Below are 20,559 nucleotides of genomic sequence, written 5' to 3'. Positions count from 1 at the left end.
GTCATTCAATCCAACAGAATTAGGGAATACCATATGGTTTAAAATCAAGAAGGGAGTACATCAGGGTTGTATCCTTTCACCCTACCTATTCAATCTGTATGCTGAGCAAATCATACAAGAATCTGGACTATATAAAGAACATGGCATCAGGATTGGAGGAAGTCTCTTTTACAACCTGCAATACTCAGATGACTCAACTTTGCTTGGTGAAAGTGAGAATGATTTGAAGCACCTACTGATGAAGACTGAAGACTATAGTCTGCAGTATGGATCACACCTCAATATAAAGAAAACAAAAATCCTCACAACTGGACCAATAAGCAGTATCAGGATAAATGGAAAAGAGACTGAAGTTGTCAAAGACTTCATATTACTTGGATCAATATCAATGGAAGCAGCAATCAAGATATCAGATGACGTATTGCATTGGGTAAATCTGCTGCAAAAGACCTCTTTCAAGTGCTGAAGAGCAAAGATATCTCCTTGAATACTAGGGTGCACCTAACTCAAGCCACGGTATTTTCAATTACCTCGTATTGATGTGAGAGCTGGACAGTGAATAAGGAAGACCAAAGAAGAGTTGATGCTTTTGAGTTGTTATGATGGCAAATAATACTGAAAGTACCATGGGCTGCTAAAGGAACTAAAAGATCTGTCCTGGAAGAAGTACAGCCAGAAATCTCCTTGAAGGCAAAAATGGCCAGACTTCATCTCACCTACTTTGGTCATGTTGTCAGAAGGGACCATTCTCTGGTGAAGAATACCATGCTTGGTAGTTGGAGGGTCAACAAAAAAGAGGAAGGCCATCAACAAGATGGACTGATGCAGTGGCTGCAATAATGGGATCAAGTATAGTAGGGATCGTGAGGCTGGCACAGGACCAGGCAGTGTTTCGTTCTGTTCTACATAAGGTCACTATGAGTCAGAGGTGACTCGTGGCACCTAACAACAAAAGAACATGAGTTGGAATCGACTCAATGGCAGTGGATTTTTTTTTTTTTTTTTCATATTAGGCCAGACTGTTCAGGCAATGGAAATAAAGCAGTGAGTAAACAGACAAAAATCATGTGTTCTCACAGAGATTTCTTTGTGGGATATGGACAGAGACAAAGCATTAATAAAATAATAAGAAATAAACTAACACTACAAGAGATAATGAAAAATGCTATAGAGGAAAGTAAAGCAAGGAAGGAAGATAGGAAGTGACCAGCAAGGCTGCAATTTAAATAGAGAAAGTCAGAAAATACTCCAATGAAAACAATATTCCAGCCATGCATGTATCTGATGGAAAAGTGCTTTAGGCTGATTGAAGATGAAGTGTGAAGGCCCAGTCATGGAGCATGCTTAGCGTTTTGCAGAAACAGTGAGGAGAGCAGTGCAGCTGGAACACAGTGTGCAAATAGGAGAGAAATAGGAGATGAGGTTGGTGTGGCAGCCACATCAAACAAGGTGTTGCAGACTAAAGAAAGACTTGTGAATTCTATTTTATGAGTGATAGGAAGCCACTGAAAAGTTTGATCGGGAGAAAAACATCACCAGATAAATGTAACATACTTCCCAAAAATTCTTAAAATTCAAAATACCTCTTATTCCTGTACCACTTTAACTTCGGACTCCGCTTACATTATAACTGCTGACCCAGGTAAGAGAGCTCCATAGCTCAGATGAGACTGGTAGCTGTGGAAATGGTTAGAAGAGCTTAGATGTTGGAGATATTTAGAATGTAGTGCCTAAAGGATCTGTTGATGATTTGGATGTGTGACATGAGAGGCAAAGAATAATCGAAGGTTGTTTTTGTCTTATGTTTGTTTTATCTGAACAACTTTTGGGCAATCCCACTGTGGCACAAAAAGTTAAGTGCTTGACTACTAGCTGAAAAGTTAGTGGTTTGAATCAACCCAAAGTTGCCTAGGAAGACAAACATAGCAATCTACTTCCAGAAGATTACAGTCTTGAAAACCTTATAGAATGCTATTCTATTCTGTACACATCAGGTCACCATTAGTTGGAATCAACTCTACAGCAACTCTACAGTACAATAAACAGTTTTTGAAGGGGTGGATTTGGCCTTTACTGAGATAGGCAAGACTTCAGAAGGAACAAGATAGGGATTCAAGATCTGCACCTTAAATAGCAACATGTTAATTCTGAGATACTCTTTAGACATCCAAACAGATGCCAAACAGTCAGTCAAATGTAGAAGGTAGGAACTGAGGAGAGAGAACCAACCTGGAGATGTAAATTTGGGAGTTATTAGCCTCAGCAGATGGTATTTCAAGAGTGGGTGAAACCAGCAGGGGATTGAAAGTAGGCAGCTAAGAAAAGAGGTGCCAAAGGTGGGGCCAAGACTAAGTAGTTAAAGAGGCAGAAAGGAAAGAAAATGGACTGAGGAAGAACAACCAGTGAGCAGGAGGGGAAAAAATGTTATGTACACCCACATACACACGTAATGTGTTGCCTGGAAAGACAAGTGAAAAATGTGTCTCAAGAAATGGAAAAGAAGAACCGTGTCAGATTCCGCTGACAGTTCAAGATGAAGACTGAGAATTGACCACTGGATTTAGAAATGTGGAGGCACTGTTGAACTTGACAAGCGCAGTTTTTGCAGAGTGGTGAGGGCAAAAGCCTGATGCAGAGCGCATACAAGAGACAAGGGAAAGAGAGAAATTGGAGCCAGTACAGATAGACAACCCTTTAAAGCAGTTTGACTGTAAAAGGGAGGAGAGAAATTGTGCGGTAGCTGCGCTGAGTGGGAGTGTGTGTGTGTGTTTAAGTTAAGAAAAATGGCACCATATTTTTAGTGCTGACGGAGAAAGATCAAATAAAAAGGGAAAACTGAACCTTCAGGAGAGAGAAAGGAGAACTGCTGGGGTGATGTCCTGGAGCAGGAGAGAGAAGATGGGCTCAGGTGCATAGAGGGAGGAGGTGTCCATTACTGGAGCAACACAGCTGATTCATAGCAGTAAGAAAAATGAAAAGTGTAAGCACAAGACTTACCCATTGATTAAATATAAAAATATTGGAAATGGTTGTTTTCTAACTTAACAGCAAAGCTGTAAGAACCAAATACATCTGCTGGAGTATGTAAAACAATGCCTTGGAGGCCTCCTTATAAATATGCCCTGCTTAAGTTAAGCACTTCCTAAAACTGCATTTATTTTCAGGATGAGAAGTAATCTTTCACAAGACCTATAATGAGTTAGTGAAAATATTCTTGGGCATAAACCCAAAGTTGTGAAGGTCTGAAACTCTTTAACACTAGAATGGAAGACGGCAGTACACAAACTAAACATTAAACATTATCGGCAAGTTAAAAAAATAATAAAAAATCTTCTTTCCAACTAGGTTTTAGGTTTCTTATGGAAGAGACCTTTTATTATCATTGCTGAGAACAATGTGCATAGTAACTACTCAATAAATATTTGTTGAATTAATTAGCTAATCCAATTCTATAGTTGGTTTGTGTTGCACTAAATTCTCCTCTCAGTGTACTTTAGGTTTGCTAGTTTATAGCAGTAATAATCTCATGCATCAGTCCCACTAAAATGCATTGCTTTCATTGATTTTTTTTCATCTTTACTGTTCTTTTTTTTTTTTCAATAGTGGTTAAATATCATAAACATTGAGTACTATACACAGGTTTTGTTTTCCAGTGTAGTCTTGGAAATGTGCAGCATGTCATAGCTACAAAATATCTTAACAAGAACAGCTAAATGGTCATATTATAATTAATGGAGGGAAAAAATGTCTTGTTAAATTGTGTTAAAATAACTGTTAAATATTGAAGTGCCTGTGTCCATTTTAGTAGGATTTGGTATTATTTTAGCATAAGCGAGTGAGGGTTAGAAATACATAAAAAATAGCTAATGATAAAAATCACCCTATGGAGGGTTTTGCAGGGGAAAAAAAAAAAAGTACCTTATAAGGCAGGAAGAGACTATACTCATTTGATTCCAAAGAGGAGAGCAAGTATAGTCATTTGAAAAAATTTCCCTATGCTACTTAGTAAACTAAAAAGAAATGTACTATCCCACCTGCTTCCCTAAGAAGACACTAATAATGTTAACTCAGAGACACCCTTAAGTTAGTTTCAATCAAGAAATCACAAGATTAAATAGCTTCAGTGTAGGTTCAAATACTTCAAGGAAGTATTGAAGTATTTCTGGTTGAAAAAAAGTATTTTAGGGATGAATTCACATTACACAGAATTAGACTAAACTATATAAAGAGCCCCTAGAAACTTTATTTTAAAAAGCAGTATTACTCAAGGTCCTCAACAAAATGTATACATAGTAGTCAATCTTTATGCAATCTAATATCTAAGCTAAGGACAAAAAAAAAAGTATACTGGGGAGAAAAAAAAATGAGAAAATCTCAAATAATTCAACTATGAAGAGCATGATCAAGATTGTAACAGATTTATATAATTATTTCCTCAAATTAGGAACAACAAATACAGCCACTAATTCAAAGGAAGAAATACATAATCACAGAGGGTAAATATTTAACAGTGATATTAATCACAAGACCTATAATGAGTTAGTGAAAATATTCTTTCTTGAGGAAAAATTTAAAAAAAAACGGTATGATATTTCATGAGGAAAAATTATTCAAAATCTTTCCTACCTACAAATAGCAAATCATCATTATTATCATCATAATCCCCACATCATTGCAAAAAAGAAATGGATATATCTGTTATTACTTTAAAAATCACTCAAGTTAGCCTCTCTTATTCACTAACTTTCAAAAATGGAATTTATCATATAACTTATCTATTATAGAAAAATAGACTTCATTAACACGTTACAAAGAAGCCCAACTAGACAACTCTCAAAATGACCTCCTTTCTACTTTCTCCTCCACCTCCCATTAAATTCCTGTCTTTTTCAGGACTCAAGTTAAATAAGGCTTTGTTTTATATGCATTTCACGCCCTACAGCATCGTACAATGATTCTCCATTCTTAACATGGTGATATATTTATATGCTACAAAATGTTGCTGCTTAATTAATTCCATACTGTAAATGAGTCTCTAATTTATCTATTCCGTATGTATCACATTGTCTCCACAACAAAGCCACAATCTCCTCGAGAGCAGAAAATCTTGTTAAAAAACACCAGTTCTCCCTCTATGATGGCAGCATGTGCCATGAATTCTTCATTGTTGTTGTTGTTGTTATGTGCCATGGAGTCAGACCCGACTCATAGCAACCCCTCCTTGGGTTTCCAAGGCAGTGTCACTACGGAAGTAGATTGCCCCATTTTCCTTCTGAGGAGTGGCTGGTGGGTTTGGACTGCCAGTCTTCTGGTTAGCAGTCAAGTGCCTTAGGCACTATGCTACCAGAGCTCCAAACATAAAATCCCAAAAAGAAGTAATTGAGCAAATGCTTTACATACCTTACTGATTTACAAATTACTGAGCAACAGCTAAAGGAAATGGAAAGCTAGCTACCATAATTAATTGAAATCTAAATAGGATGAATAACAAAATATCCCAACACAACTCTGAATCACTTTTGCTGGCATAGTGGATAAAGCATTTAACTGCTAACCAGAAGGTTATCAATTCAAACCCACCAGCAGCTCTGCAGAAGGAAGAAAGAGTGATCTACTTCCATTAAGATTTACAGCCTCGGAAACCCAATGGGGGTCTCTACGAGTTGGAAATGACTCAATGGTAGTGAGTTTGGTTTTCAGTTTTTAATTAACTTGTAAGACATACATGGTGAAAACACATTTGAAATACTCAAATATATCTTGAGTGATGAAATTATGGTTATAATATACATGCTTTTTTCTATTTAAGTTTCTATGTTTTCTAAAAGGAATATACACTACTTTTAACATCAGTACGAAATTAACAAAAACACCTATTCCTTTATTCTTGAAGCCAGATAGTCTGAGTTTGAATTCCAGATCCACTGTTCCCTGCTGTGTGATCTGATCACATTATTTAGTCACTAAATGCCTAGGTTTTCTCATCTGGAAAATGAGAAAATAACAGGGACTACCTCAGAAGGCTGTGGTAAAGACTAAATGGGTTAAATAAACCAAGCCCTTAGGTGTGGCTCACGTATAGCAAACATGATATATTTGTTTTTGTTGGGAACTCTGGTGGCATGCCTAAGGCATCTGCTTGCTAACCAGAAGGCTGGTAGTTCAAACCCACCAGCCACTCCTCACCAGGAAGACTGGCAAATCTACTTCTGCAGAGATACCGCCTTGGAAACCCAAGGAGTGGTGGCTATGAGTCAGATTCGACTGGTCGACAGTGAAGTTTTTTATTTTATTTTATTTTTTCGGTATTGTCAATACGTCTTGGGGATAAGAGGAAAGAGGAAATTTGATTATTTATATTTCTCCAACAACCTTATTTGTTTTGTTTTGTTTTTATTTTGCAGTGTTTCCTCCCCTCCCCTCCCAACCCTGGTAACCAACAAAGAAAATTCCCTTCCATACATAAACCTTTCCTTGACTTTTTACAATAATGAACTAATATGGTATTTGTGCTTCTGTGATTGACTTATTTCACTCAGCATAATGTCCAGGTTCACCTAGGTTATGCAGTGTTTTGCAGATTCTACCTTATTCTTTATATTGCATAGTATTCCACTATGTGTATGTACCATAGTTTGGTTATTCATTCTTCTGAACAACATTCTTTTAAAGTAGTACTCCATGCCTCTGAGAGTTCTCATGAAAACTGAACACAGAGAAATAGGATGGCTTGATACTCTGGATCAAGTAGACTGCATATCTCTAGCTACAACTTAACAATAAGAAGTAGAAAATTTCTACCAACTTCATACGAATAGTTTACCTATCTATAATTTAATTACCCAATTTAGAGATTTAAAAACAACCTTCATACAGTGAACACCAACTTCCTATTTTGGTTTAACAATGTTAAAGGTGTATCTTTGTATAACGAGGGGAGTAAATTATTATCCTAAGACTAAATATCAGAATTCTTCTTAGGGAATTATTTTGATAAACCACTTGGGGTGAAAATTCAAAGCCTTAGAGATGAGCCAGCATGGGATGAGTTACAGTGGAGAAACTTAGATGACTCACGATTACAAACAAACAAGAACTTGGGAAGGGAGGAAAGAGAAGAAAGAAGGTGTTGAAGAGTTCATAACAGAACATCTACGCCACCTGCAAGAAAAGGATTTTATATTTCATTAATCCAAATTTTTAGTTTTTAGCTTAGTTTGTAATACAACAGTCCCACATGCATACATCCCCTCCAAAGCTTCAGTAAAATCAGACTAACTAGTGGAGAGTTTATTGTTTATTTATTTGTTTTAAATTATGGTTTCCTAATGGAAAGAGGCAAGTTCTACGATTCATTTGACATGGTTTGGGAAAGAAACAGACCTGCAAGGTAAGGATGCTATCAGTTCAGCAGCAACAGCTCTTTTCCAGAAATGAGCATTATTAAAACACAAATCTTTTTCCCTCTACTCTTATTCCCAGAATGCTCCCCACCAGGAAATTATAGAAATGATAATCGTTGGCTTGTACTTTTTCTAGTCAAGTGCTCCCACACATTCTCTCTTAAACACATCCATCAGGCTTTTGCCCCCAATACTCCATCCACTGCAACTATTCTTATCAAGGTCATTAATGACTTTGACATTGCTAAAGTTAACTAATAGTCAATTTTCAGTCCTTATCTAACTTGACATGTTACAACTGATCACCTCCTCCTGTTTGAAATATTATCTTCATTAGACATTATCTACTTCCGGTTTCTTTAGCACCTCAATCAGTTGCTCCTTCTCAGTAGCCTTTAGTGGATCCTACTCTAGCCTTTGTTGGCTCTAATTTCTAAATGTTGGATCAGACTAGCCTTGCTCCCATTCTCTTTTCGATCATCTCTCACCACCTTGGTGATCCCATCCAGCCTCAGGCTTTATATTTCATTATATGCTGATAAATGTATATTTCTAGCCAAACCACTCAACCAAACTCCATTATTTGTAAATTCAACTATTTAAATTTCTAGAAGATATCAAGGTTCTTCCCAAATGTTGAATAGATCTATCAGTCTCTAAATTATCTCCTCCTTATATAAACAATCTTTCTGTTTCAGTAAAAAGCAATTCCATCCTTTAAGTTCTTAAGCCAAAAACCATGGAGCCACCTTTGACTCCTCTTCCTTCTCTCATATCCCAAATCTTGTTCATTAGCAAATTTTGTTGCCTGTACCTTCAACATACAGAGGCATACTTTGGAAATGTCACAAGTTTGGTCCAAGACTACTGCAATAAAGTAATATTGCAATCAAGTGAGGTACATGAATTTTTTTGGTTTCCCAGTGTATATAAAAGTTATGTTTACATTATACTGTAGTCTATCAGAGGCACTCTAGTGGTACAGTGACTAAGCCGCACAGCTCTTGTGGTTAAAACCTACCAGCTGCTCTGTGGGAGAAAGATGAGGCAGTCTACTTCCAAAAAGATTGATAGCCTTGCAAACCCTATGGGACAGTTCTACTCCACTGTATAGGGTCACTATGTTGGAATAGACTCAATGGCAGTAGGTTTGGTTTTGGTATGGTAGTCTATTCAATGTACATTATGAAAAAGTCTGAAATACTGTGAGAATTGCCAAAATGTGATAGAGACATGAAGTGAGCATACTCTGCTGGAAAACTGGCACCAAAAGACTAACTGGACACATATTACCACAAATCCTGAATTTGTAAAAACACAAAATTGGCAAAGCACAATAAAGGAAGCACAGTAAAACGAGGCACTCCTGTATCCAGAATTTGACTTCTCCAATTTATGTCACTGTTAATATTCACTGTTAATAGCCTAAATGACTATTGTTTGTGCCTGAATTTTAACTGGTTTTCATGTCTCTGTTCTTTCCACCTACAACAGAATCTCTCAACCTCAGCACTAATGACATTTTGAGCTGGATAACTCTTTATTGTAAAGGGTTGGGCTATACATTATAAACTGTGGATGTTAATTAAGCAGCATCCCTGGCCTCCACCCACTAAAAGCCAGTAGCACCCCTCCCCAGTTTGTGACAACCAAAAATGTCTCCACAACTCCCAGATGTTCTTGTGGGAGGGGGAGTTGCCCATGATTAAGAACCTTAATCTACAGTATATTTTCAACCCAGCCATGAGAATGATCCTTTTATAACACAAGCCATATTATGGAATGGCTTTGCTTAAAACTGGTTAATAAATTTCCATCTCAGTCAGAAGAAAAGCCAAAGCCCTTACCATGGCCTGCTGCTGCAACATAATCTGACATCCATTCATTATCCCTTGGCCTCATCCCTTACCTGTCACTCCCTCGCTTACTCTGCTCCAGTGCTTACTCTGAACAGCCTCTTTGCTGTTCTTCAAATACACCAGTTATAACACAAAAGTTCCACCTCGAGATATGATGACTTTGTTTTGTTCCTCTGCCTATAACCTTTATTCCATTATATCCATTGGGCACACTCCTTCACCAGCTTTAGTCTTTCTTCGCTCAAAAGTCATCTTCCAATGAAGCCTTCTGTGATTGCCCATTGAAAAACTTCAGCCGCATTTGCCGTGCCCCGCACGCTTTCTATTCATCCTTTCTAGTTTTATTTTTATGGCACTTACATCCATCTTGTATGTTTTACATTTTACTTACTGCTTTAGCATGTCTGTACTTAACAGAATGTAAGTCGTAAGACAGAAGGAACTTTTGCTTATTTTATTCACTACTGTATCCCCATCAAATAGAAAAGTGGTAGGCCCTCAATAAATACCTGTAGAATACGTGAGGCAGGGAGGGGAGGTAAGGTCGGGTGGGAAGTGGGGAGAGCGCGTGGAATAGGACTTGGAATCCATCTTAGATGGATCTGAAGGAACAAAGCACCACAGCTAATATTCAGAATGCATCTACATGGATCATTAATAAAGACTGTGTTGGTTTCCACAACATTTATTTTTCAAAAATAAAATTCATAATATAAAACCAAAGCTAAGGTTTTGCCAAAACGTTTCTGCTGTTAAGCATTTTTATGTAGGATCTTATGTAGAAAGTGTACTTATAAAGCCATTAACACATTGATATAAATATCTATAGATGCACAAAATATGTAGAACTTCAAGAGAAATTTTACAAAGTACATGGGCTATGGTAACTCCTTCAGATACATAAAAAGGAGTGTGCTGGGATAAGTCAAATCATTCAATTATATACACCATAAGGTAGCTTAACAAGTAATAGTAAAAGTGAACAAAGCTCCTTTTCAACAGAAGAAAGCCTACATGGTTCCATTGTGAGTGAAACAGAGGAAGAAAAATACTTCCTGCTGCAAGCTGACAGTTACATGGAACCCCCTGAAGTTGTAAATTGAGTTCCTCTGCTAATTACTGGTCTAAAGGAGACAAAGAAAGATCCACATTTTATTTCTCTTGCCGAACTTGCCACATAGGCACTCGTGAATTTTACATTAGGGTCAAGCTGGGAAGTTTCAGTTTGTTTTACCTAAAGTAGAGAACAGTGTCACCTCCCTTGCAAATGAGGTCAGGGATGCCTTTCTGCCTTGGGTGCGTACCAGGGAAATTTCAGTGTAACAGATTCTAATGAGGAACCTGATATGAAGGGCAAAGGAAAGAAGCAAAACCAAACACCAGACCTATTTAACATAAAACTTTGTCTATAGATTCTAAGAGCATATATTTCAAAATGACCTCAGAATTTTATAATATCACTCATTGAAATCATATGCCACACCCATTGATAACAATATCAACTACTCTACTTTCTAAACTACTCATTGTGAGACCAGTAAAGCTACACAGCAGGCAAGTACTTTATATGAAATGGGCCCAGTTCTCCAGGGAGGAGAACCTGTGGTTCAAACGCTAACACTTTGATCAAGAAAGCACTTTATTCTTGTCAATGAGCAATACCTTTTATGTGGATCCTGATCAAAAATGCTCTTGGGAAGGAGAAAAAGAGGATAGAGGCAAGGAGAGGGGGGAACAAAGGACTGTTGTGATGTAACTTCTCAAAACAGAGTTTCTCAGAAGGATAACTTCAGCATTTATATTTCAGGATATGTATTTCCTAACTTTCTGAAAAGTCATAGGAAATGATATTGCAAAAGCAGTCTTATTCAAATTAGGTAACAAAATCATTCACTTATTCATTCAACCAACAATTATTGAGCATATTCTCTTTATAAAAAGAAGAAATGTAAGAACATTCATCATGAATACAAACTCCATTAATATTATGTCTCCCTTCTCTCCTCTTTTTATTCTATTTACCATAATTCTGTATTCAAAATGTAACTGAAGAAAAATAACCTAAGGGATGACTAATGCATGATGGTCCAGTAACTGAGAATTAGGAAGGACAAACTAACGAGTAAGCACTGTTTCTCTACAGCATATTGAAGACTATGGGGAGTGATGGGGACTTACTTTGAAACCCCAGCTCCCTCACTTACTGGTTGTCTGGATGAATGGGTAACTCCATGAGTCTCAATTCCTTTATATGAAAAAGAGTGTAGCAGTACCTATCGACACGGTAGTTGTGAAGATTAAATGAGATGTTGGCAAGAACCTCGAACACGGTATGCTTTCAACAAATATAGCTATTTTTGGTTATCTTTCAGAAGATTACTTATGTAATTTCTTTCTTAATTCCTACAAGCATTTGGTGGCAAGACTATCATTTTTGTTAGGTACCACTGAATCGGTTCCAATTCAGCATGACTCTATGTGCAACAGAACGAAACACAGTCTGGTCCTTTATCATCGTCACAATCATTGCCATGCTTGAGCCCATCATCTCAGCCACTGTGTCAATCCATCTTGTCAAGGGTCTCCCCCTTTCTCGCTGACACTCTACCCAGCATGATCTCCTTCTCCAGGTATTTGTCCCTTCTGACAACATGACGGATGTTGAGTATGAGAGACAAAGTCTGGCCATTGTCGCTTCTAAGGTGCATTCCAGTGTACTTCCTCCAGGACAGAAGAATGTGCAAGACTCTAGAAAACTAAATTTTATTTTATCTCTTCAGAAGAAAATGTAGTTCATGCTCTTACTCTCTAAAAATACAGTTCTTGGAATTTTCATACTTCCCAAACACCTTAACCAAGAAAACCCACCTTCAAGGACTCCTTCCAATAAAATAACCAAGAAAATTCTTACCAAGTTTTGGCAAAGAATAGGGTACTTTGAAGTAGTCTTCATAAAATTCTATTAGTCTCTTGGTTATATGAAGGGCATAGTCCCCAGATCCTCTTCGGATAGCATCCGGTCTGGCATATAATCGAACCTAATTAAAAACATGTATAAAAGCTACTTTAGCATTTTGTGACTCAAATTTTCTTTTCCCTGCAAAACTGAATCCACATAAACCATTTCAAATATTACAAAAATTAAACAGTATTCTTGTTCATATATCAAAGTGCTCTGTAGCTGAAAGCAAATCAAACTTAAACAATTCAAGTAGCCAAGTTCAGCAAGTTACAAGTTCTTTGCTTCACAAAATGACATAGAGAACAAGTATATACCTTGCATCAAAATAAATATTCAAAGTTATCACTTACATGTGCCTGCTACAGATATGAAGGTATGGTGGATTAGTATAATGGGTCTCTGCCTATGCTGAAAGTAGGCAGGATATGGTGACTTGGCAGGAGAGAAAATTCATGGTTTATTAAGAACACATTGTAACAAGTTTGACAGTATTACTAAACTGAGCAAAAATATAATTTATGCTACCTTCTTTTCTTTCAAAACAACTGTCTTTATTCCCAATATGCAAACTAGGGATAGACAATTCTTTCATGTACATAAACCATCTCCATTCTGGAAGGCAGTCTGCAACTGCTCCCAGCTTCAAAACCAGCTGAAGTAATTCATATTTCTAACACAACCCGGATACTTAATATTGATTTTTAAATCAAGCATTGTATATTATCTAGTCCTTAGCCATAAAAGATCCTAAGGCAAGTAACATAAAACTGAACAAAACTAACAATTGTACAGAAAAGGTTAAAATGAGATTAGTTTTCATAAAGCTTTCATAAAGCTACCCAGCATCTTTCTTTCCAAAGGCTAAATCTATTTTTCACAGATGTGGGCCCTAATCCTCACATCAATTTTCTGAATAAGAAATATGTGTTTTGTGGAGTAGTAGAGAGCAGAGTGGCCTGGGAGTTGGATTTTAGTTCTATTCTGCCACCTAAAAAGCTAGGTGATACTGAACAAATTACTTAACCAGTTTGAGTCCCAAATTTTCCCATTTATAAAATAAAGGTTCTGGCCACCAGATGGTTTCTGAAGTGTCTTTCAGATCTAAAACACATTGTTCCCAGTCCCATTTTACAGAGAAGGAATTTTATTGGTTTTTTTTTTTTTTTTTTTTTGTCTTTTTTTCCCACTTTCTTTTTTCAAATCACTATAAAGATATTTTATTCAGTATATGGAAATGGAAATTTATATTCAATAAGAAGACAAAGGAAAAATGTACTCAGTCATAATAAAACATTTGATTACACAATTAACTCTATTATCCATGTTAAAAGGAGAAAGAGAAAAAAATAACAACTGGTTGCTGTCAATTTAGTTCCAATTCATGGCAGCTCAATATGCTACAAAGGAGAATTGCTTTTTAGGGTTTTCTTGGCTGTAATCTCTATGGAAACAGTTTACCAGGCCTTTCTTCCACAGAGGGGCTGGGTGGGTTGGAATCACCAGCCTTTAGGGTAGCAGTCAATCAGAAACCATTTGTGCAATGCAGGGATGTATATAATCAAAAAGTATAGAAAGTCAAGGAAAATATATTCTGACTTCAGCTTAGAAAGACCTGTAATCCAATGACATATTTGCTGAATAACATATTTACAACGAAAAAATGACTGATAGAAACATAGCCTTTCCTATCAATCAATCCCACCAGTCAGTCATGCTACCTGCAATGAATTCAATCACAATTATTTAGTAAAATTGTAAAGCTACTTCTCATCCAGCACGTAAATCAAATATCAAACTTAGTTCAGTCATTGACAGTTTTAGCTGGCAACTGTATAAAACCAGAACTGTCAAAAGAGCCCATTTGAAAGAACAGAACTCGACCCTCTTGACACTGAGAGAGGCAGTCATTGTGATTCCCTGTCCCTGACAACAATAGCTCTATAAACATTTGGTGGCTTTAGTGGAGTTCCCAAGAGGTAGATTGAAAACAAGGATGAGTGCACAAGTGATTTAATAAGGAGGGGCTCCAAGGAGAGACTTATAAAGGAGTGGGGGAAGCAGCATAAGGAAAGATAAGAAGCCAAGCAAGGATGCAATTTCAGATGAAGTCTTTAACTCATACTGACCCGCATAGGGGACTCTAGAGTGTAAATTACACTGGAAAGTTTGTTCTGCCTTGAGACAAGATTGCTCAGCTCCTATACTTCTGCATTAGTCAGTCATCAGTTGCTTGTTACCAAGAAGAGCACATAAAATCCCAGGTACTTCTGGTTCTTGAAGCATCTGGGCAATACAGCTGCACTAGCCCAAGAGCAGTCCTTTGGAGGTTTCAAGTGTGAGCCACTAGGGACAACGGAGCAAGAGCTGAGAGATGGGCACACCACACAGTGAAGAGGATCTACTCTGCACAATAAGAGCATTCATCACAGACAGTAATTCATTGATGCATTTATTCATTCAACAAATATTTATTTAGCACCTGCTTTGTGCATGGTCTAGATAAGTATTTTGAATTCAGTGATGAAGAAGGCATGTTCTCTAAGCAAATGAAGTACAAAGCATTACTGAGAAAAGAAGGAACAAAGATGTAATCACCATTCTTAAAAAGCTTACCATTTATTGGGTAAGTTAAGATTTATATTTGCAACACCTGCAACATGAATGTTGTCTGCTGTTGTTAGGTGCCACCGTGTCAGTTCCAACTCATGTAGACCCTATGTACAACAGAACAAAACACTGCCTGCTCCTGTACCCTCCTCACAATTATTGCTATGTTTGAGCCCAATGTTGCCACTACTGTGTCAATCCATCTCATTGAGGGTCGTCTTCTTTTTCACTGACCCTCTTCTTCACCAAGTGTGATGTCCTTTCCCAGAGACTAATCCCTCCTGATAACATATCCAAAGTACATAAGATGAAGTCTCACCACCTTCCCTTCTAAGTATTCTTGGTGTACTTTTTCCAAGTCAGATTCGCTTGTTCTTCTGGCAATTGATAGTATATGAAATATTCTTCACCAACACCATAATTCAAAAGCATCAATTCTTTTTAAGTCTTCCTTACTCACTGTCCAGGTTTCATACACATAGGAAGTAAATGGCTTGCATCGGCAGACCTCAAAGTGGTATCTTTCTTTCTAACACTTTAAAGAGATCTTTTGCAGCAGCTATGCTCAATGCAAAATGTTGTCTTATTTCTTGACTGCAGCTTCCATGGGCATTGAATATGGATCCAAGTACAAGGAAATCACTGACAATTTCTATCTTTTTTGCCCTTTATCATGATGTTGCTTAGTGGTCCAGTTGCGAGGATTTCTGTTTTCTTTACACTGAAGTCTAATCCCTCCTGAAGGCTGTACTCTTTGATCTTCATCAGTGAGTACTTCAAGTCCTCTTATAAATGGCAAATGGATACTGATGAAAAATGGATAGCTTTCAGAAGATTCAAAGTGAAGTAACTAGTACATTCATGTTAAAACTACAACCAAGACCACTGAAAAGTAAGAGAGCAATGGTCACTGATTTTACACCTACAAAGCATCATTGATTTTGCTAGAAACACAGCTATTTCTATCAATCAACTTCACCAGTCAGTCAAGCTATCTGTGGCACCAGATAAGAGAAACATATTAAATCAATCTGACTGTCAAGTTTTGATGGAAATGATTCAATCTCAGTGAGAAGATAAAATATACACATGCATAGCACAGTGTCTTCATATACTCATTCAAACATTTATTGCATACCTGTTGTGTGGCAGGCATTGTACTAGGGCATACAGATAGAAAACAATAAATGTCCCTACCACAGAATGAACAGAAAGTTTGTACTTACCATCATGGACTAAATTCCGCCCCCGTCCCCAGTATGTGTCTATTTGGTTAGGCCATAATTCCCAGTATTGTGTGGTTGTCCTGCATTTTGTGATACTATGTAATTATACTACATTTTGTGATGTGTTGTAAATCCCAACCTCTATGAATTAATGAGGCAGGATTAGGTTACGTTAATGAGATTAGGTTATGTTTATTTTGTAAATGAAGCAAGATTAGAGCAGAGTGAAGTCTTCTTTCTTAGGCTACATCCTTGATCTGAAATAGAGGAATATCCCGGAGGTGTGGTCTGTATCGCATTTTATCTTACAAGAGATAATAGGAAAGAGAAGCAAGCAGAGACAGAGCCAGGAGTGTGTCCTTTGGATCTGGGGTCCATGAACTGAGAACCTCCTAAAGCCAGGAGATTGATGCCAAGACACATGGAGATCTCCAAGGAATGCCAGCCCAACAGATATTGAAAAGCTGACAAGGATCTTCCCCGAGAGGCAACAGGGACAGAAAGACTTCCTTTAGAGCAGGTATCTTGAATTTGGACTTCGAGAGTCCTTAACTGTGAGAGTATCAATTTGTTTGCTAAAGCCATCCACTTATGGTACTTCTATTACAGAAACATTCAATAACAAAGACACTACTCTTAAGAGGTTCATATTATTTGAAAGATATATCAATGACAAAAATACAATGTGAGACTTGTAATAGAATACTCTGCTCTCCCTCCTATTATAACAGATAAATTGATTAAGCTCCTATCAAGGTCAAGCCTTCCATATTCCATCTTCTTTTGCCTTTTCAAAGAGAGCATTGCCAAAATTCTCCCCTTTTTCCTTCACCAATCTATGTCTACACCACCGAGGATCATTCTCATCAGTGGACACATACTCTGTTTTGTCTCCCATGTTAAAAAAAAAAAAAAAAATCGTTGACCCCAGTTCTTCCAGTCATTTAACCATTTGTCTGTTCCTTTTAGTATAGCAACGTTCTTCAAAAGAGCTTTCTATATCATTGAAGTACACAAAAAATTTAACATCCAAACCAGAGCAAAAGAAGGTACACAACTTAGACATGAGTATAAATAAGGTGTCTGCCTATTTGTATTCCCTATTTCTAGTCTCTCTTGAACTATAACCAAGCTTTCATCCTCAGTACTCTATCAAAACTACTCTCATCAAATTCATGGTTACTAACAACCTCACAATTCACTCTTACCCTGTTAACAGCATTCGGCACAGTTTATCATTTCCCCTCCTTGAAATACTTTCATTACTCAGTTTTCATCTCACTTTTTCTTCTGTCTCACTGTCCACTCCCTCTTAGTCTCCTAGCTGGTTCTCTTCATTCTTCTCATTTTGTAATGTTGGATAGCCCCAGGTTTCAACCCATAGACCTCATCTACAGAACTTAGCACCTTGATTATCACAACTAATCTCATGATTTTAAAAACCATTTAAATACTGAACACCTCTATAATTCCAGATTCAAAAATCCAGCTGTCCATTTGACATCTCTACTCACACTTCAAACTTCACATTTAAAACAAAGCCTGATAACAAACACACATGCACACATATCTGCTCCTCCAATAATTATTTCCACCTCACTTACAGCTAACAACTTCCTCTGGTACTGGGTGATATTAAGTCAGAAAGTGATAAAATTAGTTTTGCATTTCAAAAAGATCATGTCAGTGGTCTAAACCTAATGAAGTGAGGTAAAGAGAACTGATTGTTGAGACTGCCGACAGAAGTGAATCAGAAAATTACAAAAGTGATGAAAGTAAGAGTGGAGACTAGAGAACAAGGAGAAACTGCTGAAGCATATTACAGAAGGGCCTGTAAACTGAAATAAAGAATATGAATTTAATATACAGACAAGTCATTTAAATATTTTAAGTCACAGAATGGCATGATCAGAATTAAGTTTTAACAGAATGCATTAGGTGCAATGTAGATGATGGATTAAAAAAGACTAGGAATAAATGAAAGGAAACGAGTTAGACTATTGCAGAGGTACAGATAAAAAATGATGGTCTTAAGATCTAGAGAGATGGCAGTAGGGATATAGAGAAATGGATGGATTTACTCAGTTGGAACTAACATTCTTTTGAACAAGCCCCTTAGTTATTAAATAAAGCCAACTGTTGACCCATTTTCATTTAGGAACAATCATTCAACTTATCTGTACCTCTCTCACTCCACTGACCTGCTGTAATACATAAGATTGCATTGAATTATATAGGAAAGAACCCAAAATATTTCACAAACTAGGCAATTCCCACACGGTTAATCAAGAATTTGCTATACAGACCTTGCAAAGTAAAGACAAGATAACACACTCTGTGCAACCCCTCTAGACAACAGAGATCCAGAAAAAAATCAGTGAAACTGATAAAAATAATGATCCTGGAATTCTGAGCATCTAATGAGAAGATCAAGATTTAGACTGAATGAAGATAGGAAAGGGAGAAAGAGTGAGGTCAGTGACTGGGGAAAGAAATAAAGGCAGACTGGTCAAAGGAAGCCATTACAAACACAAAGGAGGAAGATGAGGGGGAAAAGAAATTCACAGAATCCATAGCCATTAAAGACACAGGGTAGACAGATCAGGAGGATTTCAAGGTGAGCTAAAGCTGTGTGTAAGTGGATCACACAGGGAAGGTCAGATTTCCCATAGCATAAGTGGTCGTGGAGGAAGAAGGAGGAGGAGTAAGAGAAAGGGGAAAAGGAATAGAAGAACTCTCCCTGAATAAACCACACCCCAAACAGGATCCACTGCTGTCAGGTTGATTCCAGCTCTTGGCAAGCCTTTCTGGCACAAAATGGAGCTGCCTCCTGAAGTTTCGGGGCTTATGGATCTTTGAGAAGCAGGGCTGCCTCATCTTTCTCCTGCAGGTTGGTGGGATTGAGCTGCAGGGCTTTGATTGATGCCTGAACACCACTCTCAGGAAACCACTGCAAACAGACACACCTAGGGTCTGCAGCTATGTTGTCCTGCACTTACATCACTGGCTGATCAATCTTTCTCATACTAAGCACAAAAGACATGCAGTTAAAGCCTTTTCTCTTGTTGGTGTCTACTTGTACCAGTCTCCATTCACCCATATGGGTACATGCTCTGGTGGAATAGCAGATTCTGCCACAACTGCTAGATCCCAGGGCCACTGGCTGACCATAACTAGAAAAGTCCTTCCTCCTTGATTATCCTATATTCTCTTTATCTTTTCACCTTTCTTTTTCTCCAATTTTTCTTCCTTTTTATCTGTTCATTTCCCTCTCATTCTCTCCTTCTTTCATTTTTACCAATATTTCATCCCACCCCACCCCTAGTTGTTTTCCTTTTCTATATTGTCCATCTTTTATTTCTATTCTTTTTTTTTTTTTTGCCTTTTCCATCTTTCCTTCTCCTCTTTCTTTTTTTCTTTTTTTCCTTCTCTCTTTTTCCTGCCTCATCCAATGGGAGGAAGACATTACCTCTTCACTAGTCAGTCATATCTACTATACCAACCCCTCACCCAACAGAAAAGCAACCACAATAGCTCCTTCACTATAGGATCAATGACAGATAGTAGAAAACACCTGCTCCTTGCAACTGCAGCTCTTCCTCACAACAGAGACAAGCACCCACATTCCAACCAGTTATTCCACCAATCTGGAGAAAACTGGAGAGTGACCCAGTATGGACAAGCTAACAACCAAAGAAGCACATCTGCCTCATGCTTCCAGATACATAGAAAGAAAGCAAAACATAAAACCAGGGTGAAACAAATTGGTACACACCAAAAAATGAAGACAACAACTTAAAAATGTCTCCGAGATAAGAGACAACTTAACACAAACAAAGAAACAGGACAAGATAGAGAAAGCAAGTATCCAAAATAAAGAATTAGGAAATTTCCTTGTAGAAGAACAGGTAACAGAGCTATCTGATAAGGAATTCAAAAGATATCTATCTATCTATTTATCTATAGATAGATAGATATGGAACCTTCCAAGGGCTTAAGGAAACCAAAATCAGAAGCAAGGAGAAGACAGATAAAATACCCTGGAAGAATTCAGGAAAATCATACAAAAGCAAAATGACAAAGTACATAGACAATTAGAAATCACTCAATAACAGCAATAGGAAATCCAGAAGATGAACACTAAAATTGTGGAAATAGATAACACATTGAAAGGACAAAAGAGTAGACTTGAACCAGCTGAGAAATGCATTTCTCAGCTAGAAAACAAATCCTTTATCACCAGCTGTATACAGAAAAATCATAACAAAAAATGAAGAAAACATAAGACTTACATGGAATGATATCAAAAGAAATAGCATATGCCTGAATGGAATTCCAGAATAAGAGAAGGCAAAAAAAAAAAAAAAAAACAACTACACAGAGAAGATTGTTGAAGACTTGCTAACAGAAATGTCCCCAATTTTGTAAAAGAAGAAATTAGATAAGAGAATCATGAGAAATTAAGAAAATTTAAGAGTTATTTGGGATGATATCAAAAGAAA

The 20,559-nt window shown here is 37.3% G+C and overlaps 1 protein-coding gene across 1 annotated transcript in view; it reads right to left on the bottom strand.

The window, feature by feature from the left end:
• TRHDE (thyrotropin releasing hormone degrading enzyme) overlaps positions 1-20,559 on the bottom strand; it is a 647,634-nt gene that overhangs the window by 398,056 nt on the left and 229,019 nt on the right. Inside the window, exon 3 of the mRNA XM_007952466.2 lies at positions 12,174-12,300. Within this exon, the coding sequence (XP_007950657.1) occupies positions 12,174-12,300 (127 nt within the window). The remainder of the gene's footprint in view (positions 1-12,173; positions 12,301-20,559) is intronic.

The sequence above is a fragment of the Orycteropus afer genome, unplaced genomic scaffold, assembly GCF_000298275.1.
Source record: "Orycteropus afer afer isolate SDZICR_OR568_19922 unplaced genomic scaffold, OryAfe1.0 scaffold00339, whole genome shotgun sequence".
Taxonomy (NCBI): Eukaryota; Metazoa; Chordata; class Mammalia; order Tubulidentata; family Orycteropodidae; genus Orycteropus; species Orycteropus afer.
The sequence above is the reverse complement of the archived record's forward strand: the minus strand, read 5'-3'. Positions and strand labels throughout refer to the sequence as shown.